The sequence below is a fragment of the Carassius gibelio genome, chromosome B18 (genome assembly GCF_023724105.1).
Source record: "Carassius gibelio isolate Cgi1373 ecotype wild population from Czech Republic chromosome B18, carGib1.2-hapl.c, whole genome shotgun sequence".
Lineage (NCBI taxonomy): Eukaryota > Metazoa > Chordata > Actinopteri > Cypriniformes > Cyprinidae > Carassius > Carassius gibelio.
This window is the reverse complement of record NC_068413.1, coordinates 20,155,526-20,181,764: the sequence shown is the minus strand read 5'-3', so window position 1 is coordinate 20,181,764 and position 26,239 is coordinate 20,155,526. Positions and strand designations below refer to the sequence as shown.

At 38.0% G+C, this 26,239-nt stretch overlaps 1 protein-coding gene across 5 annotated transcripts in view; it reads left to right on the top strand.

Moving 5' to 3' along the window:
* The window catches only part of LOC127977721 (spectrin beta chain, non-erythrocytic 4-like), a 90,196-nt gene that overhangs the window by 4,560 nt on the left and 59,397 nt on the right, over nucleotides 1–26,239 (top strand). For all 5 annotated transcript variants that reach the window (XR_008158293.1, XM_052582762.1, XM_052582764.1 and 2 more), the window contains exons 2-16: nucleotides 3,904–4,071; nucleotides 4,957–5,108; nucleotides 5,909–6,082; nucleotides 8,843–8,934; nucleotides 9,869–9,949; nucleotides 10,033–10,148; nucleotides 10,235–10,347; nucleotides 10,451–10,638; nucleotides 11,589–11,706; nucleotides 15,676–15,834; nucleotides 15,913–16,215; nucleotides 16,336–16,486; nucleotides 20,070–20,940; nucleotides 21,801–21,938; nucleotides 24,524–25,280. Coding sequence is in view for 4 of the 5 variants with exons in the window: in XM_052582762.1 (XP_052438722.1) it covers nucleotides 3,927–4,071; nucleotides 4,957–5,108; nucleotides 5,909–6,082; nucleotides 8,843–8,934; nucleotides 9,869–9,949; nucleotides 10,033–10,148; nucleotides 10,235–10,347; nucleotides 10,451–10,638; nucleotides 11,589–11,706; nucleotides 15,676–15,834; nucleotides 15,913–16,215; nucleotides 16,336–16,486; nucleotides 20,070–20,940; nucleotides 21,801–21,938; nucleotides 24,524–25,280 (3,558 nt within the window). In the remaining variant the exon portion in view is untranslated. The remainder of the gene's footprint in view (nucleotides 1–3,903; nucleotides 4,072–4,956; nucleotides 5,109–5,908; nucleotides 6,083–8,842; nucleotides 8,935–9,868; nucleotides 9,950–10,032; nucleotides 10,149–10,234; nucleotides 10,348–10,450; nucleotides 10,639–11,588; nucleotides 11,707–15,675; nucleotides 15,835–15,912; nucleotides 16,216–16,335; nucleotides 16,487–20,069; nucleotides 20,941–21,800; nucleotides 21,939–24,523; nucleotides 25,281–26,239) is intronic.

Sequence of the window (26,239 nt, the reverse complement as noted above, 5' to 3'; positions counted from 1 at the left end):
GAAAAAGAAGTGTGCTTAATTGTGTTGAAAGTGTGCACTTAAAGTGTATGTCAAATAAACAAGTATGTTTATTATATATTATGAAATAATACTTTTTTAAAGATGTTTTTCTGATATGTTGGCTGACATACTAAAACACCTGTGAACTAGGCTACTTGATTTTAATTTTAATGGTTGTTATTCATTATTACATCACAAGTTCATATATTTTAAATGTACTACATGGCAACATTATAAAAAGATTGTGTAATTACAAATGTATTTAAATACATATAAGTTTTGGTAGCACTTTATTTTACAGTCCTGTTACGCATGTACATACTTTGTACTTTTCATAGTAATTACAATAATTAGGTAATAACCTGGTACTAACCCCATGTAGATTCCTTATATTACCAGTACTTTCTTAGGTAGCTACACTGTAATTACACTGTAAGTGCATGTACTGTGAAATAAAGTGCATCCTCAGCTACCTCAGAGATCACTTATGAGCTTGTGTTGAACAGCTCATAGACTTTGTGGGTGTATTTTCTCAAAAGTGGGAGTGATATTTCTAGGTCAGGTTTGCATTTTCATATTATTTGGTTGGGATCAGTTTAGCAAGATACACATTTCACAGAAATTAATTACAAATGTTGGCTCATAGATTTTTTTTAGCTAATTTGTTGAAATTTGTTATTATGGTCACATAGATTTAAGGATTAATAAAATTCTAGACTCATTGACTTTCCAGTGTTGGGACTGCAGGCTAATTCACAAAGAACTTGTTTAATGTGATGAGAAAACGTCTATGACTCTCACACGTTCCTTTGAAACTATCTTAGCTTTCTAACTCTGTCTCTTTGGTGATCAGTGATACTATATCTCTGTGCCCTCTTTTCCTGTTTGCTTTTTGATATAGAGTGTTTGATTTCATTTAGATTTTTACAGTTTGTTCTAAAAATGATTTTGCAAGCTCTCTGCAGTCTATTTTGGATATTTGTGGGTTATTAATATATTGATCAATCAAATGAAATTACAAAAGAATGTGCCAAGTGCATTGTGATTGGGAATTTTACTCCGTGCAAAACGGAAAGTGTCAGTGTGCCTTAAAGAGACGAATTCCTTTTTTCATAAAATACATGGCCCACATACCTCCCCATTAAATCTCATGATTTGTGAAGAATCTGAGAAAATAGGCCAACCGTGAAACATCTGAAACACATTCATATTTATTTATATTGTCTTTTTAAACATCATGAGGATTTTAAAGAAAAAAGTCAAACTTGTAGATCTGTGTTTATGTGTGTGTGTACACATACATACATGCAAATATGCACAAACACACACACACACACACACAATCACACACACACACACACACGCGCACACATACACACACACACACACACACACACACACACACACAATCACACACACGTAAACAGTATAATGCAAATGAAGAGCCAAACAGGAAATCATCATATAATATATAAATATATTATATGTTAAGATTTTTATCTTCATATTCAGATTTATAAAAAATATATTCTGATTTACTTCCATATGTTTAAAATTTACATTGAAATACTAATATTTTATTTATTTAGATTTCCTGTTTGGCACTTCATAATTGCAAAAATATATAGAAATTTGATTGTTCAAGAGAAATATGAAAATGTATATAATGCAATTATATATTCTAATTAAGGATAAGAATGACATAAATCAAATATATGTACAAGTGAAATATGAATATGTTTAATGCAGATATATATTTGAAATTAAAATGAATGCCATAAATCTGACATACAAAACATAAATTCAGCGTATCTCTTGATAGTTGGAATATTTTTCAGGATGTCCAAAACCATGGTGTTTGTGTGTGTGTGTGTGTGTGTGTGTGTGTGTGGGTGGGTGTGGGTGTGTGTGTGTGTGCATGTGTGTGTGTGTGTGTTATTATGGGGGATGGTGCTGGTGAGATTTTGGGTTCATGTGTACTGGGGGAGGGGAACGCTCTGCATTTGTGTGCTGCATACTCTCAGTACAATAATGACTGAAATCTCAATGAATGTGTGAGGAGAAAGAGCAGATCACACCTGTCAAAGACTCTCAGTGTTTGTTATAACCATGAGAACAGTGACTGTATGGATGGGAATTCGTGGAGCAGCTCATATGACACACAGCAGCACACAATGATGGTCTGGTTGTTCACAGTGGAAAGGCTTCTGGAAGGGGGAAGGGGTGAAGGATTAGCCTCCTAAATCTATTAGAAATTCATTCATACTAAATTCACTTCTCAAGATGCTGAGGAAAATAAGAGGGGGTGCTCTCTCTTACATTGGTAGGTGAATTGACCCAGTTGTTCTGTATTCCTGTAAAAAGGTCACTTGACGTCACCCTCTCATGAAGCTACTGTACATCAGCTTGAGGAGAAATGGGACAGTTATTTGTTTTGGTTTCACAGGAACATCTGACTCATAAAACAAATCGTTCCCATCCTGGATGCTGAATAGCCAATGTAGCGTTTCTGAGCTACTTTAGATAACATAATAGGCTAATAACTGTTCATCTAGCTTGCTCTGCACATATAGGCCTTACAGTAGCTTACAGGAGCCATGGCTGTGTTCCAATCACTTCAGGTGCCTTGCAAAGTAGACATCACATGATATTAAGCCATTAGATGTAGACAGCATCTGGGCTTAGTCTCAAAGACACTAAAAAAGCAAGTGTACAGTATATCATCACAGAAAGTGAAAATGGAAAATATAACCATTTGTCATTGCACACCAATGACACCAATGGCTACTAGACATTAGATGTTTTTGTGCATGATTGTTGATTGCACTAGATGTGACAATCAATCATATTAGAGAGAAACCCTGTCTGTAACATACAAACCACTCTGTGTAGCTTTATGTGCACAATGTTACTTTAAAGAGTCAATAAAATGAATCCACATGAATTGAGTGGTAAAATCTAAACTTGGTGAAGGGACACGGTTGCTTTATGTGATTAACAGATTTCATTTAGCCTTGCATTCACATATTGTTATTCACATTTATTGCACAGCTCTATTCATATGGGTTAGCTTTATGTAAGACTTGGTGGAACAAAAATCTCTCAGATTTGAAATTGATCTTCATTTGTGTTTAAAATATTTAAAAAAAAAAAGCCTCTACCTACATTTTGTTTAACTCCAAAGATGCACCTATACACACAATTCACAGCAGTTTCCAGATTAAATAGAGGCAGTAAAACTTCTTCAAAAACAACTTTCTAAGTTAGCTTTTGTAAAACAATTATTGTAAAAGATTTGTAAGCTAATACATTTTGATGTTTGCATTGTACAATCAGCTCCATATATCAGATGTTTCTGACAGTAAGCTTGCTTGGTAGCACACCTGGTGCAGCACTGATAGCATAGGTACAAGTCCTGTGAAGCAGGAATCACGAGTAAGCTTCAAAAATAAAGGTCAAACAATTGTAGAAATAATCTGAAATGGCATGGCTGCAAGCGTCACATTTGACTTTGTTAACTTAATCGGTTAGTTTTAGGGAAGGGTTTAGTAGTGCATTTTCAGCACTACTCACCATATACCTTTCATCACCAACATAACAAACCATTGCCAGATTCCACTAATTCACTGTTTTTAGTGCTACTCTCTGCACATTTCACTTTGAAAGTCTGACATATGCAAAAGAAATGTAATATTAGCCGAAATGTTGTCAAACATATTTTTTCCCCAATGAACCTTTGTTGAAAAGTCTTATGGGTTTGGAATGACATGATGGTGATTAAATGGTGACGTTAATTTTTGAGTAAGTCTGTGTTTGTGTGCCTTTTTTTATAGTGATTTGGATTATATTAGGTATGTGTTTTGGGGGTACTGTGGAAACTGACTTTTACTGCACTGTATTTAGGGCTGCTTGAGGAAGCAGGTGCGATGGCCAATGCCTCAACAGACCTGGACAATGCTGACGCCCAGAGACAGCTCAACAACAACAACAGGCCTGCAAGCACAGGATTCTGGGAAACAGAGACCACCAGTGCCAAACTATTTGAGTCCTCTCGCATTAAAGCACTAGCAGGTGAGTAGAGGATCTGCTGATGTGTGAGTCTATATTTTGAGCATATGTATTCAATAACTTTAAGTTTGAGGTCAAGTCGTTTTAGTATTTTTGTTAAAGAAATTAACATATCTATTCAGCAACAATGGACTAAACCGCTCAGAAATTACATTTATTTTACAAAAGCTGTTCTTTGTATTGATCAGGGAAGCCTGAAAGAATATATCTTGGTTTCCACAAAAATATTAATCAGATAAAATTGCTTTCATCTCTGACAATAATAAGAAGGACCATGTGACACTGAAAATTAATGATGCTGAAATTCAGCTTTGGATCACAGGAATAAATTACGTTTTAAAATATATTAAAATAAAAAACACTTATTTTAAATTGTAAAAAATATATAAATATTTTTACCATATTTTTGATTTGAATGCGTTCTCTGTTTGCATAAGAGATACAAAAATGTTAGAAAACGGACCCCAAACTTGAACGGTAGTGTATATAATAAAAGTAAAATATTCTTCCACCATATTCTTCTTATGGTTAATAAATAATTAATGGTTAACATAAAAATTCTGTAACACTTTGTCACAAATAAATCACTAAAATTAAAAACAAGCGTTTAATGGATTTAGGCAAATCAACATTATAATGTACAGCATGCAAAATAAATATTAATTCTGAGATTTGCTAAAGATTACATTTAACAGCATTATTAATCTGGTGTTTTTTTTTTAATTAACATTAAACAAGACCATGACAGATAATCTAAATGTAAAAGCATATGATAAATTAGCATATACTGTTAAATATATAATATTGACTGGTAAATAAAGAATATATGTGATAACCGATATTGTACCGATATTGTGTGTCCTATATTTGCCTCTCTCATTCTACCAGATGAGAGGGACGCAGTCCAGAAGAAAACCTTTACTAAGTGGGTAAACTCTCACTTGGCCCGTGTGTCCTGCCGTATCTCTGACCTGTATAATGACCTGAGAGATGGATACATGCTCATCAGACTGCTGGAGGTGCTGTCAGGAGAGCTGCTGGTGAGCGCTCGTCTCCTCAGAAAACACCAGCTGAACAACCTTTTTCCATCCAAAGCTTTTACATTCATGCATTTGCCAGATGCTTTTTACCAAAGCATTTTTATTGCATTATGGAGAACAATTTCAGTCCATAATTTTTGCCTTCCAAAGCTAAAACCAAACCTATTTTATTTTATTTTATTTTGTTAAAATATTTTTGCCAGACATAATTACAGTGCATCATTAACTATTAGCATTGCTTGCTAGTATCACTTGTATTTCGCTGTTCTATTTTGGTTGAGCCCAATTCAAATGAATGATAGTGTACTCAATGAGGAGAGGTTTGCTCTCCCTTTTCTATAGGAATTTTGTTAATATTTTTGGCTGCTTGACCACTAAACAACCATCCGGATACCAAGCAACACACAGCAGCATCTTAAAAATATTCAACATTATGTTGACACTCCATAAATAAAAAAATGCACTAAGATTTGATTCAGCCCAGTGTTATTTTAATATTGTTTACTATTATTTATGATTATTGTTATTATTTTTAATTGGCTTTTAAATGTTTTAATATAAGAGATTTCATGTAGTTTTCATGGCAAAATATCTTGATTTTGTTTAAGTTTTTCATTAAATATTTCTATTGTATTTTATTTCAGCTTTTATTCATTTAACAGAAATGTTTACTTGTAATAGTTTTAGTTTTAAGCCTTGATTCAGCTTCCTTGCTCTACTTTATTAATTGTCTTTCAAAGGTTGAATGAAGTTTGAATGAGGTTTCGAGCCCACGTGTTTTAATATGTTTTTGTTTCAAGCCTCGGCCCACGAGAGGCAGGATGAGGATTCACTGTCTGGAGAACGTGGATAAGGCTCTTCAGTTCCTCAAAGAACAGAGGGTTCATTTAGAAAATGTTGGTTCTCATGATATCGTTGATGGGAACCACCGCCTCACTCTCGGACTCATCTGGACCATCATCCTCCGCTTCCAGGTGAGAGTTGCTTGGACTTCTTCAGACTGCTTTGGCACTTTGTGAGGGCCTCGTCTGACGTTAAGAGAAAGCTGTGTGTGCTGATCTCTATGCTATCATTGACTAGCAATGGATGTATGTGATCTGAGGCAGTTTGATCTGTAAAGAAGTGGCCGGGTTTGGACCCTGTGGGTCTTTATGGTCCCTGCTGAGTGTGAGATCAATGTCTGTGTGGTGCCTGTGTGTCTCTATGGCCGATTTGACCATACCTACATTACATTCTGTAGGCTCTCAAAGGCTCTGTCCTAAATGGCTCACTGCATGTGTATATACAAAGACCTCAATATGCATATGACTGTAAAGTCCACAGGGTGACCGATTTCTCATTTTTAATTTCTGTAGGTTGCTCACAAGTACCTGCTTGATTTGTATGGTTCACTTTTATGGTGTTTTCTGCAGCCCTTTGTCCAAGTGCTGTCATTGTGAAGAAGAACAGCTTGGGAAGTGTGCTAAAGCTCTATTTTTGTGGTTTGAAATAGCATTTTGATAATGAATTTTATAAACAGAATAAACAGTTTTGGTTGAACTATTCATTTACTCTGCCAAGTTTTCATCTGACTTCAATTTAGGACAACTCTGTGAAAGAGTGCCCTTACTTGTATCAAATGTTTACTTCAAGTGTTAAAAAAAATATATTTTTAAAACTTTACTTGCCAAAAATGTCATGTTAATTAAATAAAAAAGCCACTTAAGTGCACTTAAAGAGAGAATACTCTCACGATCCTTGACACACTTAAGTGCACTTTTAAAAAAAAGTACATTTGAAATCATCTTTTAATCATCTTTTGTAATGCTTTAAAGTACACTTATTTAGTTTTTTAATAACCTACTAAACTACATGTAAAGTACTTGATTATAATTGTAAGTGAGGTGTTATTTAATTTTACATTAGAATAATAATATTATACTGTATATACAATATAAGAATATATGATTATTAATAAAAAAATAATAATGCATTTTATTTATATTGAACTTTTAAACTCAAAGCTCTACAGAATTCAAAGCAAAAAAACAATAAAGTAATAAGTAATTAAAATATAAATACACTCAGTGACAAGACAGAGTTAAAAAGATGAGTCTTTTCTTAAAACAGTTATAAAAAATATATATTTTGTATATGTACTATATTAATATATGTTCTATGTTATATATATATATATATATATATATATATATATATATATATATATATATTACTTCTTAATATTCTTTTAAGTACTGTGCTAAAGTGTACTTCTTTTACACACGGGCTGTAAATGTGGCTATTAAAGAAACCATGAAGACAACAAAAGTGTGTTACGTGTTAAATGTAGGTCATTTTTTGTTTGTTTATTCTATCTAACCTTCATTTTTTAATAAAATGAATGGTGTCGTGTGGGATGGTGATGAGTACTTTTTAAAAGTATGATACTCTCTCGAGGGAAGCCAGGTCTTATTTTCTCGCTCTGTTCATGTAACTAGAAAGCGCAGAGCAGCTCCTGGTGTGTATTGCCTGTCATCTCTTGGCTCCGTCAGTAAAGCAGTGGCAGGTTACCCAGAATGCCGTCTGACTGCAGCCCAGTAAGCTGATGCTGTGGTGATTGTGGACGCTGTGTCACTCGATCCACGAGCGTGCCGTAGAGATCACAGGGTGGGGCTGTCTTTCACCTCTCGTCCTCTCGTGATTCTTCCTCTTCCCCTCTCTCTCTCTCTCATTCATTCTCCCGGCTCCATATTCCTCTTTATATCCTGTCTCCATATATGCCGGAATATCTCTCCACTCCCCTATTTATCTTCCCATCTCTGTTGGAGTTCACTCTGCCCAGTCAGCAGGTAAGGCCAAGCACTGCAGCATCCGAAGAGAGAGAGACAGAGAGAGAGAGACAGAGAGAGAGAGAGAAAGAGAGAGAGAGAGAGAGAGAGAGAGAGAGAGAGAGAGAGAGGGAGAAAGCAGCGAGGCAAAACAAACATGCAAGCTTCAGAATCACGTGGACCAGAAACGTTACAGATGCAGAACTATACGTCACAACTGTACAGTGGCTTTCTCTTGTTATGTGTCATTCATTATAAATCTGGTTACATTTCCTTTCTTTCTTTTGTAGAATTTTGCTACTCTTGTTTTAAGCCTTTGTCAAATCTGTGCTTAAAGCAATAAAAGCAGTCTCACTCAGCTGGATGATATAATGTATCAACATACTGTAATTCAAGATCTATTCTGTGAGGAAAAGTCTTCCTATCTAACTTAATGTTACTTCTCAAGAAAATGTACCTTGTTTTAAGGATTTTTTTACTGGAAAACAAGACAAAAATATAGATTTTTTTGCAGTGCTATTATTTGAGGTTGAAGATATCAATCATGTATTGACTGCATGATGCGAGAAATTCAATATGACGAATGATCTTGGGACGCTGTTTGTGTGTGTGTGTGTGTGTGTGTGTGTGTGTTTGGTTAACATATACCACACTATAATGAGGCACGAGAAGTACGTCCTTGTGGCACTCATTATTATTTATCAAAATGATAAAATTAATGTATATATTGTCTAATGAGAGAACAGGCCAGATAGTAAAGCACAGATAGGCTAATGCAATCACAGTAAATACTCAATATTCAAAGATAATACAATATTGCTAGAAATGCCCAGCATTTTAAGCAGAATTTATAAAAGCTCACAATCATTTAATGTCCGTGGATTCAGTTTGCATTAACTTTTTATTGGTGTTTCTCATTTCTTACAGATCCAGGTGATTAAGATTGAGACGGAGGACAACAGAGAGACACGCTCCGCTAAAGATGCTCTTCTTCTGTGGTGTCAGATGAAAACAGCAGGGTAACATCTACGTATATGTATATCCCACAACTACCTAACCATAACCAACCCCAAAACAATCATATATATATAATTATCTATACATACACTACTGGTCAAAATAATCATTTGGAATAATTAAGGTATTCCAATGTTTTTAAAATAAGTCTTATGCTCAGCAAAGGTGCATTTATTTGTTCAAAATACAGAAAAACAGTAATATTGTAATATAATATTATAATTTGAAATAATTTGTTTCTGTTTGAATATATTTTAAAATGTTATTAATTCCTGTGATGGTAAAGCTGTATTTCAACAGCTATCAGTGTCACATGATCCTTCAGAAATCATTCTAATATGTTTAATTATCATTGTTGCTGATTTATCAATAATGGTTCTTATGATTATGAGTGTGGAAAAAAGTTTGTTTAATATTTTTTTTTTTTTTTTTTTTTTTTGATGAGAAAGTTTAAAAGAACAGGACATTTCCGTTTGAAATATAAATATTATATAATATTATAAATGTCTTAACTGTCACTTTTGATTAATTTCACGCATCGTTGCTTCTTTTTATATCTTAATTTTTCTCACACTTTTGATTGGTAGTGTATTACAGTTTACACAAAATATTACAGCTGTTTTCAATATTCATGATAACAATAATAGATATTTCTTGAACAGCATAGTAGAATGATTTCTGAAGGATGACGTGACACTGAGGACTTCAGTAAGGATGCTGAAAATCAGCTTTGTCATCATAGCAATAAATTACATTTAAAATACTTTTTTAAAAATATAATATTTCAAAATTTTTGATCAAATAAATCCAGCCACGGTGAGAGTAAAATTGTTTCAGAACCATTTTTTTTTTAAACAATTATTCCTTCATAGATATACACATGATCTTCCAGTGCATCCTTCACTATGCTGTGGCGTTGCATGTGTTTTGCCACAGGTATCCAGAGGTCAACATTCACAACTTCACCACCTGCTGGAGGGACGGCCTGGCTTTCAATGCTCTTATTCACAGGCACAGGTCAGAGGTCAGACAGACACACATCATAGGCTTCCTTCAATTCACATCACTGATAGAGGCTGTTATGCTTGTGTGTTTCACAGGCCGGATTTAATTGAATTCCACACGCTGACCAGATCCAATGCAACACACAACCTCCAGCAAGCCTTTAACACAGCTGAACAGAGTCTCGGACTCACCAAACTACTAGACCCTGAGGGTAACCAACAGCATTTTACTCTCCCTTTATACATTCAACACGATGTGAATAATCACTCAAAACAATAACCATTTTCTCCCACCAAGATGTAAACACAGAAAATCCGGATGAGAAGTCCATCATCACTTATGTAGTTTCCTACTATCATTATTTCTCCAAAATGAAGGCACTTATTGTAGAAGGGAAGAGAATTGGAAAGGTAGGAAGTGTTTTTATGCACGTTTGATAGCGATAAATCTCAGTTAAATGAACTCGAGTGTGTTATCAGATGCATGCTTCCCCTCTCTTTTGTCTCTTTCTAGGTGCTGGACAACGCTATAGAAGCTGAGAAGATCGTTCGCCGCTACGAGGCTTTAGCGTCTGACCTGTTAGAGTGGATTGAGAGAACCATGAGCATCATTAGTAACCAGAAGTTTGCAAACTCGCTATCGGGTGTTCAGCAACAGCTTCAAGCCTTTACCACCTACTGCACCATTGAGAAGCCTATCAAGTAAGAGAAAAGAAACCAAACTGCCTAAAAATACCTAAACTATGACTCTGAATCATCTGGTTCTTTCAACACTTTCTTACTCTACCATTTAAGGGTACTAGTCAAAGTATTGTTGGTCAAATTTGTTCCTACCCTTGTGAAAAAGAGGTGCGCTTAGTTATATTGAATGTGCTCTTGTAAACAAATGTGCTTGCAGATAATATTAATGAAATAAAGGGACCTTAATTAAAGAGAAAACACTTTCATGACATTTTCTTAGCACACTTAAAGGGATAGTTCACCCAAAAATTCTTACTTTAAAGAATTTTGGAAACCAAACAGTTGCTGGTAACCACTGACTTCCATATTTTTCCCCATATTATAGAAGTCCATGGTTACCAGCAACTGTTTGGTTTCTGAAATTCTTAAAGTATCGTCTTTTGTGACAGAATTGTAATTGTCTCTTTAAATAGACTAGTTAAGAGTGCAAGAGTGTGATTTAAAAGTGGGTCCGTACACGGTCCCACTTTATATTAGGTGGCCTTAACTACTATGTACTTACATAAAAAAATAAGTACAATGTACTTATTGTGTCCATATTGTATTTTAAAACACTTTTGCTGCTATTGAGGTGGAATAGGGGTAAGGTTAGGGAGAGGGTTGGAGGTATGGGTAAGTTTAAGGGTGGGTTAAGGTGTAAAGTATGGGTCAACAGTGTAATTATAAATGCAATTACAGAAATTAAATACAGATGTAATTACAAGTAGTTTTTTTTTATATAAGTACAATGTAAAAACATGTATGTACAGAATAAGTACATTGTACTAAATTATTAATTAAAATGTAAGTACATAGTAGTTAAGGCCACTTAATATAAGGTGGGTCCAAGTACACTTTAATTTTTGTGTTGATACTAACATACTAAAGCCCACGTGAATATATTTAAAATGTTTATGGATTGTTTTTAACAGATTCCAGGAGAAAGGCAACCTGGAGGTGCTGCTTTTCACAATCCAAAGTAAGCTCAGAGCTAACAATCAGAAGCCATATGTGCCTCATGACGGGAAACTAATCTCAGACATCAATAAGGTGTGCACCCTTTAGTTCTTATGGTTCTTGACTGGTTACAGTGTCAAATTTTGTATTTTTTTTATAACTAGAACTGGGCAGATTACCTTTAAGAAAATATATATTTTTTGACAGTATTGAAGTATAAATTTTATGTCATGTCATCTGAATGAAATACTAACTCTTGATGACCTAAAGAAGAAAAGTAAACTACCAGTCAAAAGTTATGGAATGTTTAATAATGTTTGTAATATTTCATAATATTTTTTTATTACGTAAAAGCCTCAATTTTGGATAAAAACAGTAATATTGTGAATGTTTGCAATATATAATAATAACTGTTTTCAATGTTTTAAAATATAATTTAATACACACTACTATTCAAAAATTTGGAGGAAGTACAATAAAAAAAAAAGAAAAAGAAATGAATACTTTTTTTTCTCAAAATGCAATAAATCCATTGCAATTCATCTAATGAACGTGATATAGTGCAGATTGTCACTGATCTACTGCTCTGTGTATTAATTGTTGCTCCATCTAAAACTCTAGTCTAGACTGCGTGGAATGGTGTGCTATGATTGGTTGTTACTGTTCAGAATGCATGGAATGGTGCGCTGTGATTGATTGAGGGGATATATCGCATTCTGCAAAAAAGGGAGACTTGCACTGGTCACAGTTTGAAAACAAAAAGGAGAAAACATCTTGGTTACGTATGTGACCAAGATTCCCTGAATAGGGAACAAGATGCTGCGGTGATGTCACCGTATGGGAATACCTTTCGGTGTGACGAATGTCTGAAGCCCTATACCATCCCACCAATCGTATTGGCCAAATAGCGATTGGCACCGCCCTACACATGCATACGCATAATATACCTGAGTGCCGCACGCTATTTCGCTCAGATTTCATGAACTGAAGTAAAACGCTATCAACGTATGGAATGGCCGGGACCTCAGCATTACATATGTAACCAAGATGTTCCCATTTCATAGGTCACTGGTGCAAAGTCCATGCCCTAGGGTGAACAGAAAGAGCCTGTAAATCCCCAACTCATGAGGGAGGATAAAGCCACAAGAAGAACTGTCTTTAAAGCAGGATAATCCCATAAAGGAACTTGCGCAGGGCGGAAAGACCTTAGCCGTCACAAACCCTGTATAAAGCGAGAGACCAGCAGATGACGACCACTGTAGTACCGTCTATATATACACGTGGTTAGCTGAAATGGCTACCTTTAAGAGTGGCTGGTGTTACTCCATAGAAAAAATGGTCTTGAAGAAACTCCAGTACTGAAGCCATGGGGCAGTATATATATATATTATGAATTCCACATCAGGAAGTAAACAGTTTCCATTTGAAAGCATATAAGTGTCTCGTAGAAGCTGCCCTAGAATTATTATAGTCTCTGTGGCTTCAACTGAAAGACCGGGACATATTAACTCACTCCACTTAGAGGCCACGCCCACAGCTTCCATATCTCTGGCCTTGGGTGCCAAATCATCCCTCTGCTTGCGATAGTATGTCCTGTCTGAGGGAAATCTACCACGGAGAGCCCGCTAGCAGCTCCATTTAGTCCAGCCGTATTCTGGATAGCACTGGTAGAATTAGTCGAAATTGGAGGAAAGCATATAAACTGGTCCTGGGCCAATGGTGACCTGACACATCCAAGCCTAGGGGCGATGGAGGGCATAGGGAGAACCACAGCAGGCAATGCGTAGACGTGCTTTGCCACTCTCACTTCTCCAAATACTCGCCATATAAGGCTCACTGTTTGGGGGTACAACCTCCATTCCCCTTGCTCTAGGCTTTGTTTGGAGAGCAAATCCACTCCAAAGTTCAAGTGCCAGGGGACAGTGTCAAGTGCCTCGGATTGACATAAATCTATTATGAGACAAAGAAGAATATTCCTAGCCAGCCTACACGGGGGCGAGAGCGTAATCTTTCTTGATGAATCAGATACGACACAACCACTATGTTGTCTGACCTGACTAGTACATGACGGCCGATCAGCAGATTCAAGAAATATTGGAGAGCTAGAAAAACTGCCAGCAATTCAAACCTGTTTATATACCAGCCACACTGTGTCGGCGTCCATACTCCGAGGGCTGGGCATCCTTGACAGACAGCTCCCCAACCGGTCAAAGAAGCGTCTGTCGTGACATTCTCTTGGGAAGCACAAATCCCCAGCCGAACTCCAGTTTAAAGGAATTTGGCTGAAATCCACTTTTTTATTGACATAACACAACTCCGTGTCACCGAAATCATAGATGAGGAAAACAACAGGTTGAAATATTTTGGCTTTTCGTCCACCACTGAAATGGGCGCATGTGAAAGCAAGCCCAGATGGATTACACCGTCACTGCGCTACCTGCTTTGGAATGGTGCAGACATGACGTGAAAGACTGAACACGCAGGAGAGAAAGTCTAGGCTAAGCCAAAGGGAAGAACATGGTATTGATACGCTTTGCCCTCTAAAGCGAAATTGAGGAACTCCCTATGTCTCTTGATGATTTGAATATGAAAATATGCATCCTTCAGATCGATCGTGACAAAAACCAGTTGTTTGGCTGAATCTGAGACAGAATAGACTTTGCCGTTAACATCTTGATTTTGCTCGTCCTGAGTGCAAGGGGTGTACTTCTACAGCCCCTTTCCCAGCGACATCTCCCGCAACAGCACTGCAATGTCCTTGGTTTACAACCATGGGAAGATTTCCGCGGCAAGGAAGCATTGTGTTTGGTAGCACTTAGCACCAAATCTGTTGCCCGCCGCAGCTCTTTCACAGCCTCCGGTCTCATTAAGAACTGCCATAAGTGGAGTAAATTTTGCAGAGATAGACACGACTCGACGCCTTCGAGAGGGGGGCGAGACTTCCAGTCCCCGGCCGAGTTCGGCTAGAGTGTTCATCCACCGGTGGCATTGTTGTATAACCGCAGTCCGCCATGTCAGCAATGGTGGCGAAACCCGTGGTGTTTGTGATGCGAGCTGATTATGGCTGCTTCCAGGACCTTGAAGCCTCTTGGTGGAGGTCTGTGAAGAAGGGTAGCGGCTCACGGGGCTAGGTAGGTGCACAACTAGTTAAAAAACAAGTCGTCAAATTTAGATAGGGATAGTTTATCCACCATGGTGGTAACCACATTCAGCAGCTCACTGTAGGAAGAGGAGGTGCGTTTCTCCTGTCCGCTCGTAGGGAGAGAACCTACTCTGAGTCCAAAGCTGCGGTGGGCAAATCGTTTGTAAAGCAAATCTGCTGATTTAACACGCTCGAGTGAGGGTATATACCAGCCTCATGCCTCGGCAACCGCAGAAGCGTATGGCGGGGGTTAGACATGAGGGCGACTTAGAGAAAATGTATACTCCTGAGCGCAGAACTTTAGCCGCAGGCTATCACAGAGAGAACATGCAGAGAGGCTGCTTAACATACCTCTCATGAGTGTCCCCCCATGATAAACCTGTTAAACGGCTCTTACCTTTGGTTGACTAATCGCGTCCTCGAAGACGAGTTAACACTGGTGAAAAAAACACTTGAAGAAAAACTGCAGAGAATGTGAGATCGTTTCCTAGGGCACAGATGATCGATGAAATCACAGCACTGAGGTATAAGCGTACGCATTGGGTAGGGCGGTGCTAAGCGCTATTTGGACAATAAGATTGGCAGTACGGTATAGGGCAGGGATAGGCAACTTCGGTCCCGGAGGGCCACTGTCCTGCAGAGTTTAGCTCCAACCCTAATTAAACACACCTGAACAAGGCAATCAGTGTTTTCGGGATTACTAGATAGATTCAGGCAGGTGAGTTTTTACGAGGGCTGAAGCTAAACTCTGCAGGATAGTGGCCCTCCAGGACCGGAGTTGCCTATCCCTGGTATAGGGCTTCAGACATTTTCACATTTTATTTTATTTAAATATTATCAAATAAATGTATACAAATTATTGTATGATTTTTGACATTGTCTCACAGAACAATCCTCATATTTTGTTTTGCTCATGAAAGGCGTGGGAGAGACTAGAAAAGGCGGAGCACGAGAGGGGCGTGGCACTTAGAAAAGAGTTGATTCGTCAGGAAAAGCTAGAACTTCTAGCGCAACGATTTGATCATAAGACCACCATGAGGCAGGCTTGGCTGAATGAAAACCAACGTCTCGTCTCACAGGTGAGCAGAAGAGAGAAATAAAACTCTAAAAAATTAACTGTATAAAATAAAACAGGTGACATTTTGCCTTTTCCTCAGGATAACTTTGGCTACGACCTGCCAGCAGTAGAAGCTGCCATGAAGAAACACGAGGCGATTGAAGCAGACATCCTGTCGAACGAGGAGCGAATCAGTGTCGTTGTGGAGCTGGCCAATGAGATGGAGTCAGAAGGGTACTATGACATCCGACGTATCTTAGCACGCAAAGAAAACATCCTAAGCCAGTGGAGCCTTCTGAAGGAGCTGGTAGTGGGGCGTAAATCCCGTCTGGAGAAGAACTTGGCCCTGCAGAAGACCTTCCAAGAGATGGTCTACATGATCAACTGGATGGAGGAGATGCAGGTGGGTTGACTGTACCAATATGATTTGTGATTACAAAAACATACATTCTGTATTACCAATGTTTTCATTCAGTAGTCAAGTTTACACAATCTTGACCAAAGTGCCATATTCTTGCCCCAGGTTAAGTTGCTTTCTAAGGACTATGGCAAACATCTTCTTGAAGTGGAGGACATGCTCCAGAAACAGAGTTTACAGGAGGCTGACATCTCTATACAGGCAGACAGAGTTCAAATCCTCAACACTGCAGCTCTCAAATTCACCACTATTGAAGGTGAGAGCACCTTAAAACAGTAACATGATTGAGAGAGACGTGATGTGACGAGATGTGATTGCAGATCATGATATATAGGTTTGCTGGATGCGTTTCTTTAACTGAGATGTCCAGAGACCTCTGCAGGGTAGAGTGTGTAAAATAATATTACATGAGGAACTTGCATAATGTGCCACAAGAGTTGCTTTGCTCTCTATTCAGCATATACTACTACTCCTTGTTGGCTCAGGGCTGATTAGGGCCTTTCGCACTGCAGGAACCTTTTCATAGTACCAGAACTAATAATGGAACTACCCACGTTTGGGTGCAGTAGGTGCGATTTTAGTACCAGACCAAATTAGCTCCTACTCCGGAGCAGGGTTTAACCATCACAACTGGTACTAACTGTGATGTAAGTAGACATTGGTTGGCCAAACGTGTTTGAAAATGCCCTCATCTGCCATGATTTAAAATGCCATGTAACATACTGTAAACATTAATTTATTTCGCAAGTATGGAGAACAGTGACAGACAGACAGACAGACAGACGCTGAAGTCCAGGCACTTGTAGCAAATGTAGCACTGCCAGTTGTCATTGGAGATTCTTAATCCTCCTTTCCATTCTTTCAGTCGCTTTACGTATATGTCAACATTCCATGTCCATTATTGAGAAACCTGCGAGACACCACAAAAACACAGCTCCGATCACAGCATCCTCCAACCTCCTCTCGTTAACGTTATTCTTCTTTGTTAACGTTGTTGAAGACCGTGCACAAATGACATTGCTGTCGACTGTCTTACGTCACATCCTATGTGAATGCAACCATTTAAATGGTACTGGGAAATAGTTCACGCAAAATCGTATCAGTACTTTAGTACTGTACATTTAGTAACTAAAACAGTGCAAAAGGCCTTAAAAATGAGTATTTTCATCTTTAAACTAAATGTTAAGCTTAACTAATTAACTAAATATTAAAGGGGTCATCTGAAGTGTGTGGTGGCAGTGTGTGTACACAACCACCCTATAATGATCAAAATCCACTGAGTGTTTTTTTATCTTGTTAAATAATTTACCATTTCTCAAATCGAGACGATTTATTCTTTTGATAAAAAATACAGGAATAGTATTACAATTGAAAATAACAGTTTTCTTCTTCAATCTTCATGTATTTTAAAATTTAATTCATTACTCTGGTCTTCAGTGTCACATGATCCTTCACAATTCATTCTAATATGTTAATGTAGTGCTCAATAAATATTTTGTATTATTACCAATGTTGAAATAGTTGTGCTGCTTCATATTATTGTGGAAATTATGATTTTTTTTTTTCAGGGTTTTTTTGATGAATAGAAATTCATATTCAGGAGCATCTTAATAAATTAGAATGTCATGGAAAAGTTAATTTATTTCAGTAATTCAACTCAAATAGTGAAACTCGTGTATTAAATAAATTCAATGCACACAGACTGAAGTAGTTTAAGTCTTTTGTTCTTTTAATTGTGATAATTTATGCTCACATTTAACAAAAACCCACCAATTCACGATCTCAACAAATTAGAATATGGTGACATGCCATTCAACTAATCAACTCAAAACACCTGCAAAGGTTTCCTGAGCCTTCAAAATGGTCTCTCAGTTTGGTCAGAGACAATTTTATAAGAGACATGCCACTTCCTCAATCCTCAATACAACTATATAAGGAAAACCCGTAACGGCAAAGATTTTGGTTGTATTCATATGTCCTGCCCCTCCTGCTGGAAAGCCAATCATCTGCATTTAACAGTCAAGCCGGGAAACATTTAAGCCTATCGTCTGGTTCCACTGACATATGTGCACAGTTGAGGAACCCTTGCGCATGCGTAGTAAAAGTATAACCTGTGGGGAAAAGGGCGTTTTATACCTTATTTTGGGGCAAAGTCATCAAAAATTTTCTGCGATTTTTATAATATTTTACGGCTGTTTCTATACATGGAGTTTTTATGTCCCGGTGACCAGTGAAAGTGCAGTTCTGACTCTATGCCCATTCATTTAGATAGGAGCCTGGTCTTTTTAGTCCGAAATAGCTGCCCGGAGGCATTGCCAAGATGGCGGCCAAGTGGCATGACTTGCCTAAAAGGACTTTGGTTTGGTTCACTAGGCTACACAATCATGGGGAAGACTGCTGATCTGACAGTTGTCAGAAGACAATCATTGACACCCTTCACAAGGAGGGTATGCCACAAACATTCATTGCCAAAGAAGCTGGCTGTTCACAGAGTGCTGTATCCAAGCATGTTACCAGAAAGTTGAGTGGAAGGAAAAAGTCTGGAAGAAAAAGATGCACAACCAATCGAGAGAACCACAGCCTTATGAGGATTGTCAAGCAAAATTGATTCAAGAATCTGAGGGAACTTCACAAGGAATGCACTGAGGCTGGGGTCAAGGCATCAAGAGCCATCACACACAGACTTGTCAAGGAATTTGCTGAACCACAGACAGCGTTAGAGGCATCTTGCCTAGCCTAAGGAGAAGAAGAACTGGACTGTTGCCCAGTGGTTCAAAGTCCTCTTTTCAGATAAGAAAAAGTTTTGTATTTCATTTGGAAACCAAGGTCCTAGAGACTGGAGGAAGGGTTGAGAAGCTCATAGCACAAGTTGATTGAAGTCCAGTGTTAAGTTTCCAAAGTCTGTGATGATTTGGGGTGCAATGTCATCTGCTGGTGTTTGTCCGTTGTGTTTTTTTAAAACCAAAGTCACTGCACCCATTTACCAATAAATTTTGTAGCACTTCATGCTTCCTTTTGCTGACCAGCTTTTTGAAGATGCTGATTTCATTTTCCAGCAGGATTTGGCACCTGTCCACACTGCCAAAAGCACCAAATCTTGGTTGAATGACCATGGTGTTGGTGTGCTTGACTGGCCAGCAAACTCACCAGACCTGAAACCCAGAGAGAATCTATGGGGTATTGTCAAGAGGAAAATGAGAAACAAGAGACCAAACAATGCAGATGAGCTGAAGGCCACTGTCAGAGAAACCTGGGCTTCCAGACCACCTCAGCAGTGCCACAAACTGATCACCTCCATGTCGCCAAATTGAGGCAGTAATTAAAGCAAGAGGAGCCCCTACCAAGTATGGAGTACATGTACAGTAAATGAACATACTTTCCAGAAGGCCAACCATTCACAAAAAAAAAAAAACTGTTATTGATCTTATGAAGTATTATAATTTGTTGAGATAGTGAATTGGTGAGTTTTTGTTAAATGTGAGCCAAAATCATCACATTTAAAATAACAAAGATTTAAACTATTCAGTCTGTGTGCATTGAATTTAATGAATACACAAGTTTCACAGTTTGAGTTACTGAAATAAATGAACTTTTCCACAACATTCTAATTTATTGAGATGCACCTATATATTACTGAAAGAAAATTAGCGACAAGCTGGAAATTATACAGCTATATTTATCTCGATGAAAGATGCAAACTGATTAATTTACAGTTTTCAAGACTTTCATAAGTCATTTTTGCTAATCTGACAAAAACCCATCTTTGTTAGCCAGCTAAATAACATTACTTTTGTGGCAAATAAATGAAGCGTTTCTCGTTGTTTCTGTTTCTCAATCAGGTTACCAGCCGTGTGACCCTCAGGTTATTTGTAACCGTGTCAACCACGTCAACACCTGCCTGGAAGAATTAAAGCAGCTGGCTGCAAAACGACGCTTGGAGCTGGACAATTCACGTGAGCTTTGGGCCTTCTTTCAGGAGGTAGAAGAATCAGAGAATTGGATCAGAGAGAAGACGTCCATCTTGGCCACGCAGAGCTGCGGAAAAGACCTGAGTAGTGTCCTGAGTCTGCTGCAGAAGCACAAAACCGTGGCTGGAGAGCTGTTGGCGTGGCGTGCGTTACTTCAGCAGACCATGAAGAAAGGCAAGCAGATCCTCACCCAGAAGAGCTTTGGTACTGCTGGAATACAAGAGCGACTGATGGAGGTCAAGGCCGAGTGGAAGAGACTGGAGGACCAGGCCGCACAGAGGCTGTGTAACCTACAGGAGGCGCTGGACTTTTTTCAGTTTAGCACCGAGACGGACGATCTGTTAGCTTGGCTACAGGATGCTTACAGGCTTGTTTCTAGTGAGGACTTCGGACACGATGAGTATTCAACGCAGTCTCTTCTTAAAAAGCACAGAGGTGTACGAGAGAGTATCGATAAACACCATGTACAAGTGGTGGGCCTTCGGAAACACATGGTTGCGTTGCCAATCCATTATCAGGAGCTGGATGAGGTGCGAGTGCGCATGACTGAGACAGAGCAGCTCTACACAGAGGTGGCAGAAGTTGCCGTGCTTCGGCAGCAGTGGCTCCATGACGCACTGGCTGTGTATCGCATGTTTAGTGAAGTGAACGCCTGTGAGGTGTGGATTGATGAGAAGGAGCAGTGGCTGAACAGGATGGAGGTTCCCGAAAGACTAGAGGATGTGGAGGTGATCGCACACAGGTAGGAGCGTTCGCCACGTGTTGTTTGTCTACTTTGATCCCAGAAAAATATTGAGAAGTGTCACTGCATTGAAAAATCTAATTTTGGAATTTTGCATCCGAGGCTCATTAGAAAAATTCAGCTGAGCCTGTGATGTCATTTCTGCAAGTGCTTTGAATTTTTTAATTTCTGACCAGAACCAGAATAATCTGAGCATATCACACCAGTCCTCAGGTCTGGTTTCCAGTTACATTTAAGATTGATTTCAAAGTACTTTTACTAGTTTATAAATCACTCAATGGTCTAGGACCGTAATACATTGTAGATATTATCACTGAATATAAACCCAACAGAGCACCCAGATCAGTCAGTTAGAAATACCAAGGGTTCACACAAAACAAGGGGAGTCCGCTTTCAGCTATTATGCCACCCGCAATTGGAAACAGCTTCCAGAAGAGATCAGATGTACTAAAACATTAGTCACTTTTAAATCTGTACTCAAAACTCTTCTGTTTAGCTGGAGCTGGTAATGTGATGCAAACCTCAAAATGTATTAGTTTACAAATCATGCAATCAGGTTGTTCAAAAGTGTTCTGAGATCATTACATACTTATTGTTCTAGGAGCCGTGTGAAAATAAGTCTTTATTAAATGATAATCTGCTGCTTTAATCATAATTTGTATGAAAATGAATAAAGGTTGTTTATTTAATCTGGAACTGAATTGTACTGTATGTATAGGTATATTTTTTGAGTTTTACAAAAATGCAGGTAAAAGCATGTTATTCCAGTGAGCCTATGTTGCATTTTTGTAATTACCCAATTTATTGTGATTTACCAGTGAATATCTTCTTATCTGAGAAGTAAGTTTTCTGCATTTTAGGTTTGAAAGTTTGGACCAGGAGATGAACAGCCTGATGGGAAGGATACTAGATGTTAATCAGATCGTCCAGCAGCTCTTAGACAGCGGTCACCCCAGTTCCACCGAAGTCAGGGGCTGTCAGGATCACTTGAACAGCAGGTAACTCCACATCATATGTACATTTTGTGTGACGTACAACATTAATCCTGTATTTAATGGAAAATACCATAAAGGGCAACAGGAAGTAAAAAATTATTTACATTTTCTCCTTAGAGATTTTTAATGATTTCACAAAAACTTTTCAAGATAGACCCTTCCATGAGCTCTTAGTTGTTAACTGATTATATGCTTCTGTTGAAACTATTGGTTAGTGAAATTTTAACAAAACAGTCCTATTAGGTAAAATGTGAAGAGTATCAAATAGACAAAAAGAAGCTTTAGAAATAAATATTTGATTTGATTATTATGGATAAACCTTTAGGCTACAGCGGCCTAAGCATCCTATATATATATTAGGGGTGTAACGGTACGTGTATTCGTACCGGACCGTTTTGGTACAGAGCTTTCGGTACGGTCAGAATGACCGAATGACCGAATGCAATATTTTGTTTGGGGAACATAGGTACATTTAAACATATTAAGTAGCGGAAGTCTCTGTGTTCAGCACAGCGTGTCATCAGCGTGTCAGTTGCTTCGCGTTTTCTGTGTCTTTACACATCAGAATCGTGCCTGACACGGCGCTGGCACACTGCTGCTCCTGTTGGTGACATAGAGGGAGACCGCCGACAGACCAGGATCTTGTCTTCACGACAACAATATCTATACTTCATGTTGAGCATAGATATAAAGCCTACTGATAAAGGACACCGTCAACAGTATTGATGGCAAAATAGACTATGTTTGTCAGGTGAAATATGCCAGTGTGTCACCGGCCTAGGAAATATTCTTTAGGAAATATTCTAATATTTTAAGATACTGGATTTTTGACTTTCAGAGCTGTAAGCTCTAATCATCTTTTTTAATGTTTTACTTTACATGTAATGAATAAAAAATTTATGGAAGTTTAACTTTTTGAAAAAAATTACAAAAAAAATAACTTTTTCATGATATGTAAATAATAAATTACCTACGTACCATGTAGGTCTCAGATAGGAATGTCATTAAATATGTTAATTTATTTATTTTTTCATAACTAATTAATTAAATGAACATTAGTTAAACAAAAATAAAGATAAATAAAATAAAAAGCATGCTTAAAAAAAATCTGTAAATGAAGTTGTCGAAATATGGGTGGGCACTGTTGGGCTCAAACCTTAAATGCTTTATTTTATTTATTTATTTATGCAAATAACTTATTTTTTTCTGTTCAAATATCTCTGGACAATTAATCTTTTTGTCTTTTTCTCATATATTGCTAAATTTTTTGCGTGTTTTTCCATTCTCTTATGCCATGCTAGTCTTTCATTACCCTGATATGTAATTGTTTTCATTTGATCTAATTTGTTTTCATTTTTAAAAATGGTTTCATTCAGAAAACCCTGCTCATTCCTGATGCTGCTGTTGTTTGTCATTTTAAACATGCGGCTCTACACGGCGTCTTTAGCTGCTGTGACGTATGTGTGCAAAACTCCAGTGATCCGTTTTAGACTGACTTTGGCATAAATAGCGTCTCTCAGCGTGCTGCCATCTGCTGTGGCTGCCACATACAGTGCACGCCTGACCCGGCGCTAAAGCATTACGGGCCGAACCCAAATACATTCATAGCTATTGTTCGCCAATATTTAATGCCACAAGTGCATTAAAAAGAATGTTTATTAAAGCATACACTGTACCTCTGTGTTTGATTAGTGATATTGTGTCTCAGGCCTTGAGATGTGACCCACCGGTGCATCCTTAGACAGTTTTTTAGTGTGTGTGTGTGTGTGTGTTAGTGTGTGTGTGTCTGTGTCTGTGTGTGTACCTCCATGAACTGAGAAAGATTCATGAGTCATGTTTTCTGGAACAGAGTCATTTTTATTTTGCATTATACAAGCCTTATTTTTTTTATAGTATGAGTGCCTTTCGATTAAAAGAAGTTGCAAAACTAGTATTAGCGACCCTTCAAATATTGTTGAGGATTGTTCTAGAGAGTATTTAATAGGATAAAATTGCATATATATCCCTATCATAGCTGTACATTTAAAATTATGTTTTATTTTTGTATTTTCCATTTTAACATTTAAAAAAAAAATAGTGTTTGTGATTTTTTTTTATAAGTACATGAAAATGAGAAATGTTCTTTATTTTATGAAATAAAATATATTTATTTATTTTCATCTTAAGTATTGATGAATGGATGGATGGATGGATGGATGGATTGAATGTAGTTTTAGCTTTAGTGGAGTATAATGACCCTGCTGTGAAGAAAATGAGTCATCAATATTTTGGACATTTTAAGAAAAGCTGTAAATTGTATAAAGCACTTATCTCTAATAAAAGCTGATCTTGTTAACTTTTAGCACTAGCATACTGATGACCTCAAAGCTAACAGACATCAGTGTTAAACGAGTCATTTTTATGACACATCTGCAATGCAGGACAGGGAACGCACCGACTTTGCGATGCACACTTAGTAACAAACAACAAACAGAATGAACTCGCTTTAACAGAGATACAAGTGTTTACAGAGTCTTCAAATCAAGAAACTAAAAGAGTCTTGAAATCAAGAAACTCACCTAAATTGCTTTCTGTTTTGTGCATCACAGGTGGAACCGCATCGTGGAGCTGGTCGAGCAGAAGAAAGATCACCTGGACTCGATCCTACTCATCCAGAACTACTTACTGGAATGCACGGAGATCAAGTCCCAGATTCAGGACAAGCGGAAAGCCATCGACGCCACGCAGTATGTGGGCAGTGACCTGGGCAGCGTGCTGGCGCTGCAGCGCCGTCTCTCCACCATGGAGGGAGCTCTGACAGTTCTCGAACCCAAGCTCCTTCACCTTCAGGAGGAAGCGGAGGAGCTCGCCACATCCTATCCGGACAAGGCCATAGACATCCTGGTTCCCTTCGAGGGCATCAGCGTGGAGTGGGAAGAGCTAAAGCGTACATTACAAGGCTGTGAAGACTCTTTAACTGTCGCTGGCCGCTTGCAACAGTTCATCCAAGACTTGGATTCCTTCCTCACCTGGTTAGTGCAAACTCAGACAGCTGCTGCTTCAGATGAGCTTCCCAATGCTTTAGAAGATGCAGAACGGCTGATAAACCAACACGCCGCACTCAAGGAGGAGATCGGAAGGTACGAAGAGGACTACGAGCGTCTCCAGGCTGTGAATGAGCTCTTGGAGACAGAGGAAGCGCCGTTGCCTCATGGAGCTCTGCAGCAGTGGCTGCACAAGCTGGACGTGGGCTGGAACAAACTGCTGGAGATGTGGGAGAGCAGGAGAGAGGTGCTGGTGCAAGCTCACATCTTCCATCTCTTCCTCAGGGACGTCAAGCAGGCCGAGGCTTTCCTCAATAACCAGGTGAAGCCTTTATGGTAGTTACACAGTTCACATTTGAAAGATATTTGAGAAGGCTTTTGTTTCCTAAATTGTTATGGCTCTGTCATAGATGAGGAATCTGAAAGGAGATCTCATTTATGATTCATAAGCCCTATTCGGACGGGACTAGTTTTACAGGGGGTCGTTAGAGAAATCTGCGTTTCACAGATGTACTTGGTGATTTTAATCCTGTCCAAATCTGCCACGTCTGTGTTTTTCTCACACAACCTCTGTGATAATTCCAGAGCAAATTACCTACTGTTTTTCAGCAAAGTTGAGAAAACGAATCCTGTCTGAATGCGAATGTCTGTGAATTAATTATAATAAATAAATAATCAAATCAAGAGCCAGATCACATAACTGTTTATACCGTCTATTGTAATATCAGCATCAGGTAAGATTACTCACGTTCATTTATGCACTCAGTTACATGATGTTTTAATTACAGATGTACCAGATGTATGAAAATTAAACACTGGAAACAAGTTAAACTAAAGAAACACATTAACATGGTTTTGCTATACTAGCCATTTAGTATTAAGTATTTATTGTGTAATAATACTAATGGTAATCAATCCGAATGACTATACACAATGCACACATACAGAGCGTGTGATCTCTGTGACGCCCAGATGCACGAAACAGACCCTCCCACCTCTGTAATAAACACGGAGATGTTAGTCCCGTCTGAACTTATACATGAAAATCTCAGACGTCAGGTGATAAGAACCTAAACTCAAACGTAGTTTAGAAAACTATTGCCGTCCGAATAGGGCTATACTCTACTTAAATTAGTTTCACTACAAGTCAAACATTTTGAAATAATTTTGTTATTATAATATATTATAAATAATAACTTTGTTAATCAAGGCTGCATGAATTTGATAAAACAAAACAACATTAAAAACAATTATATTCAGTTACTTTGTGAAATATTATCA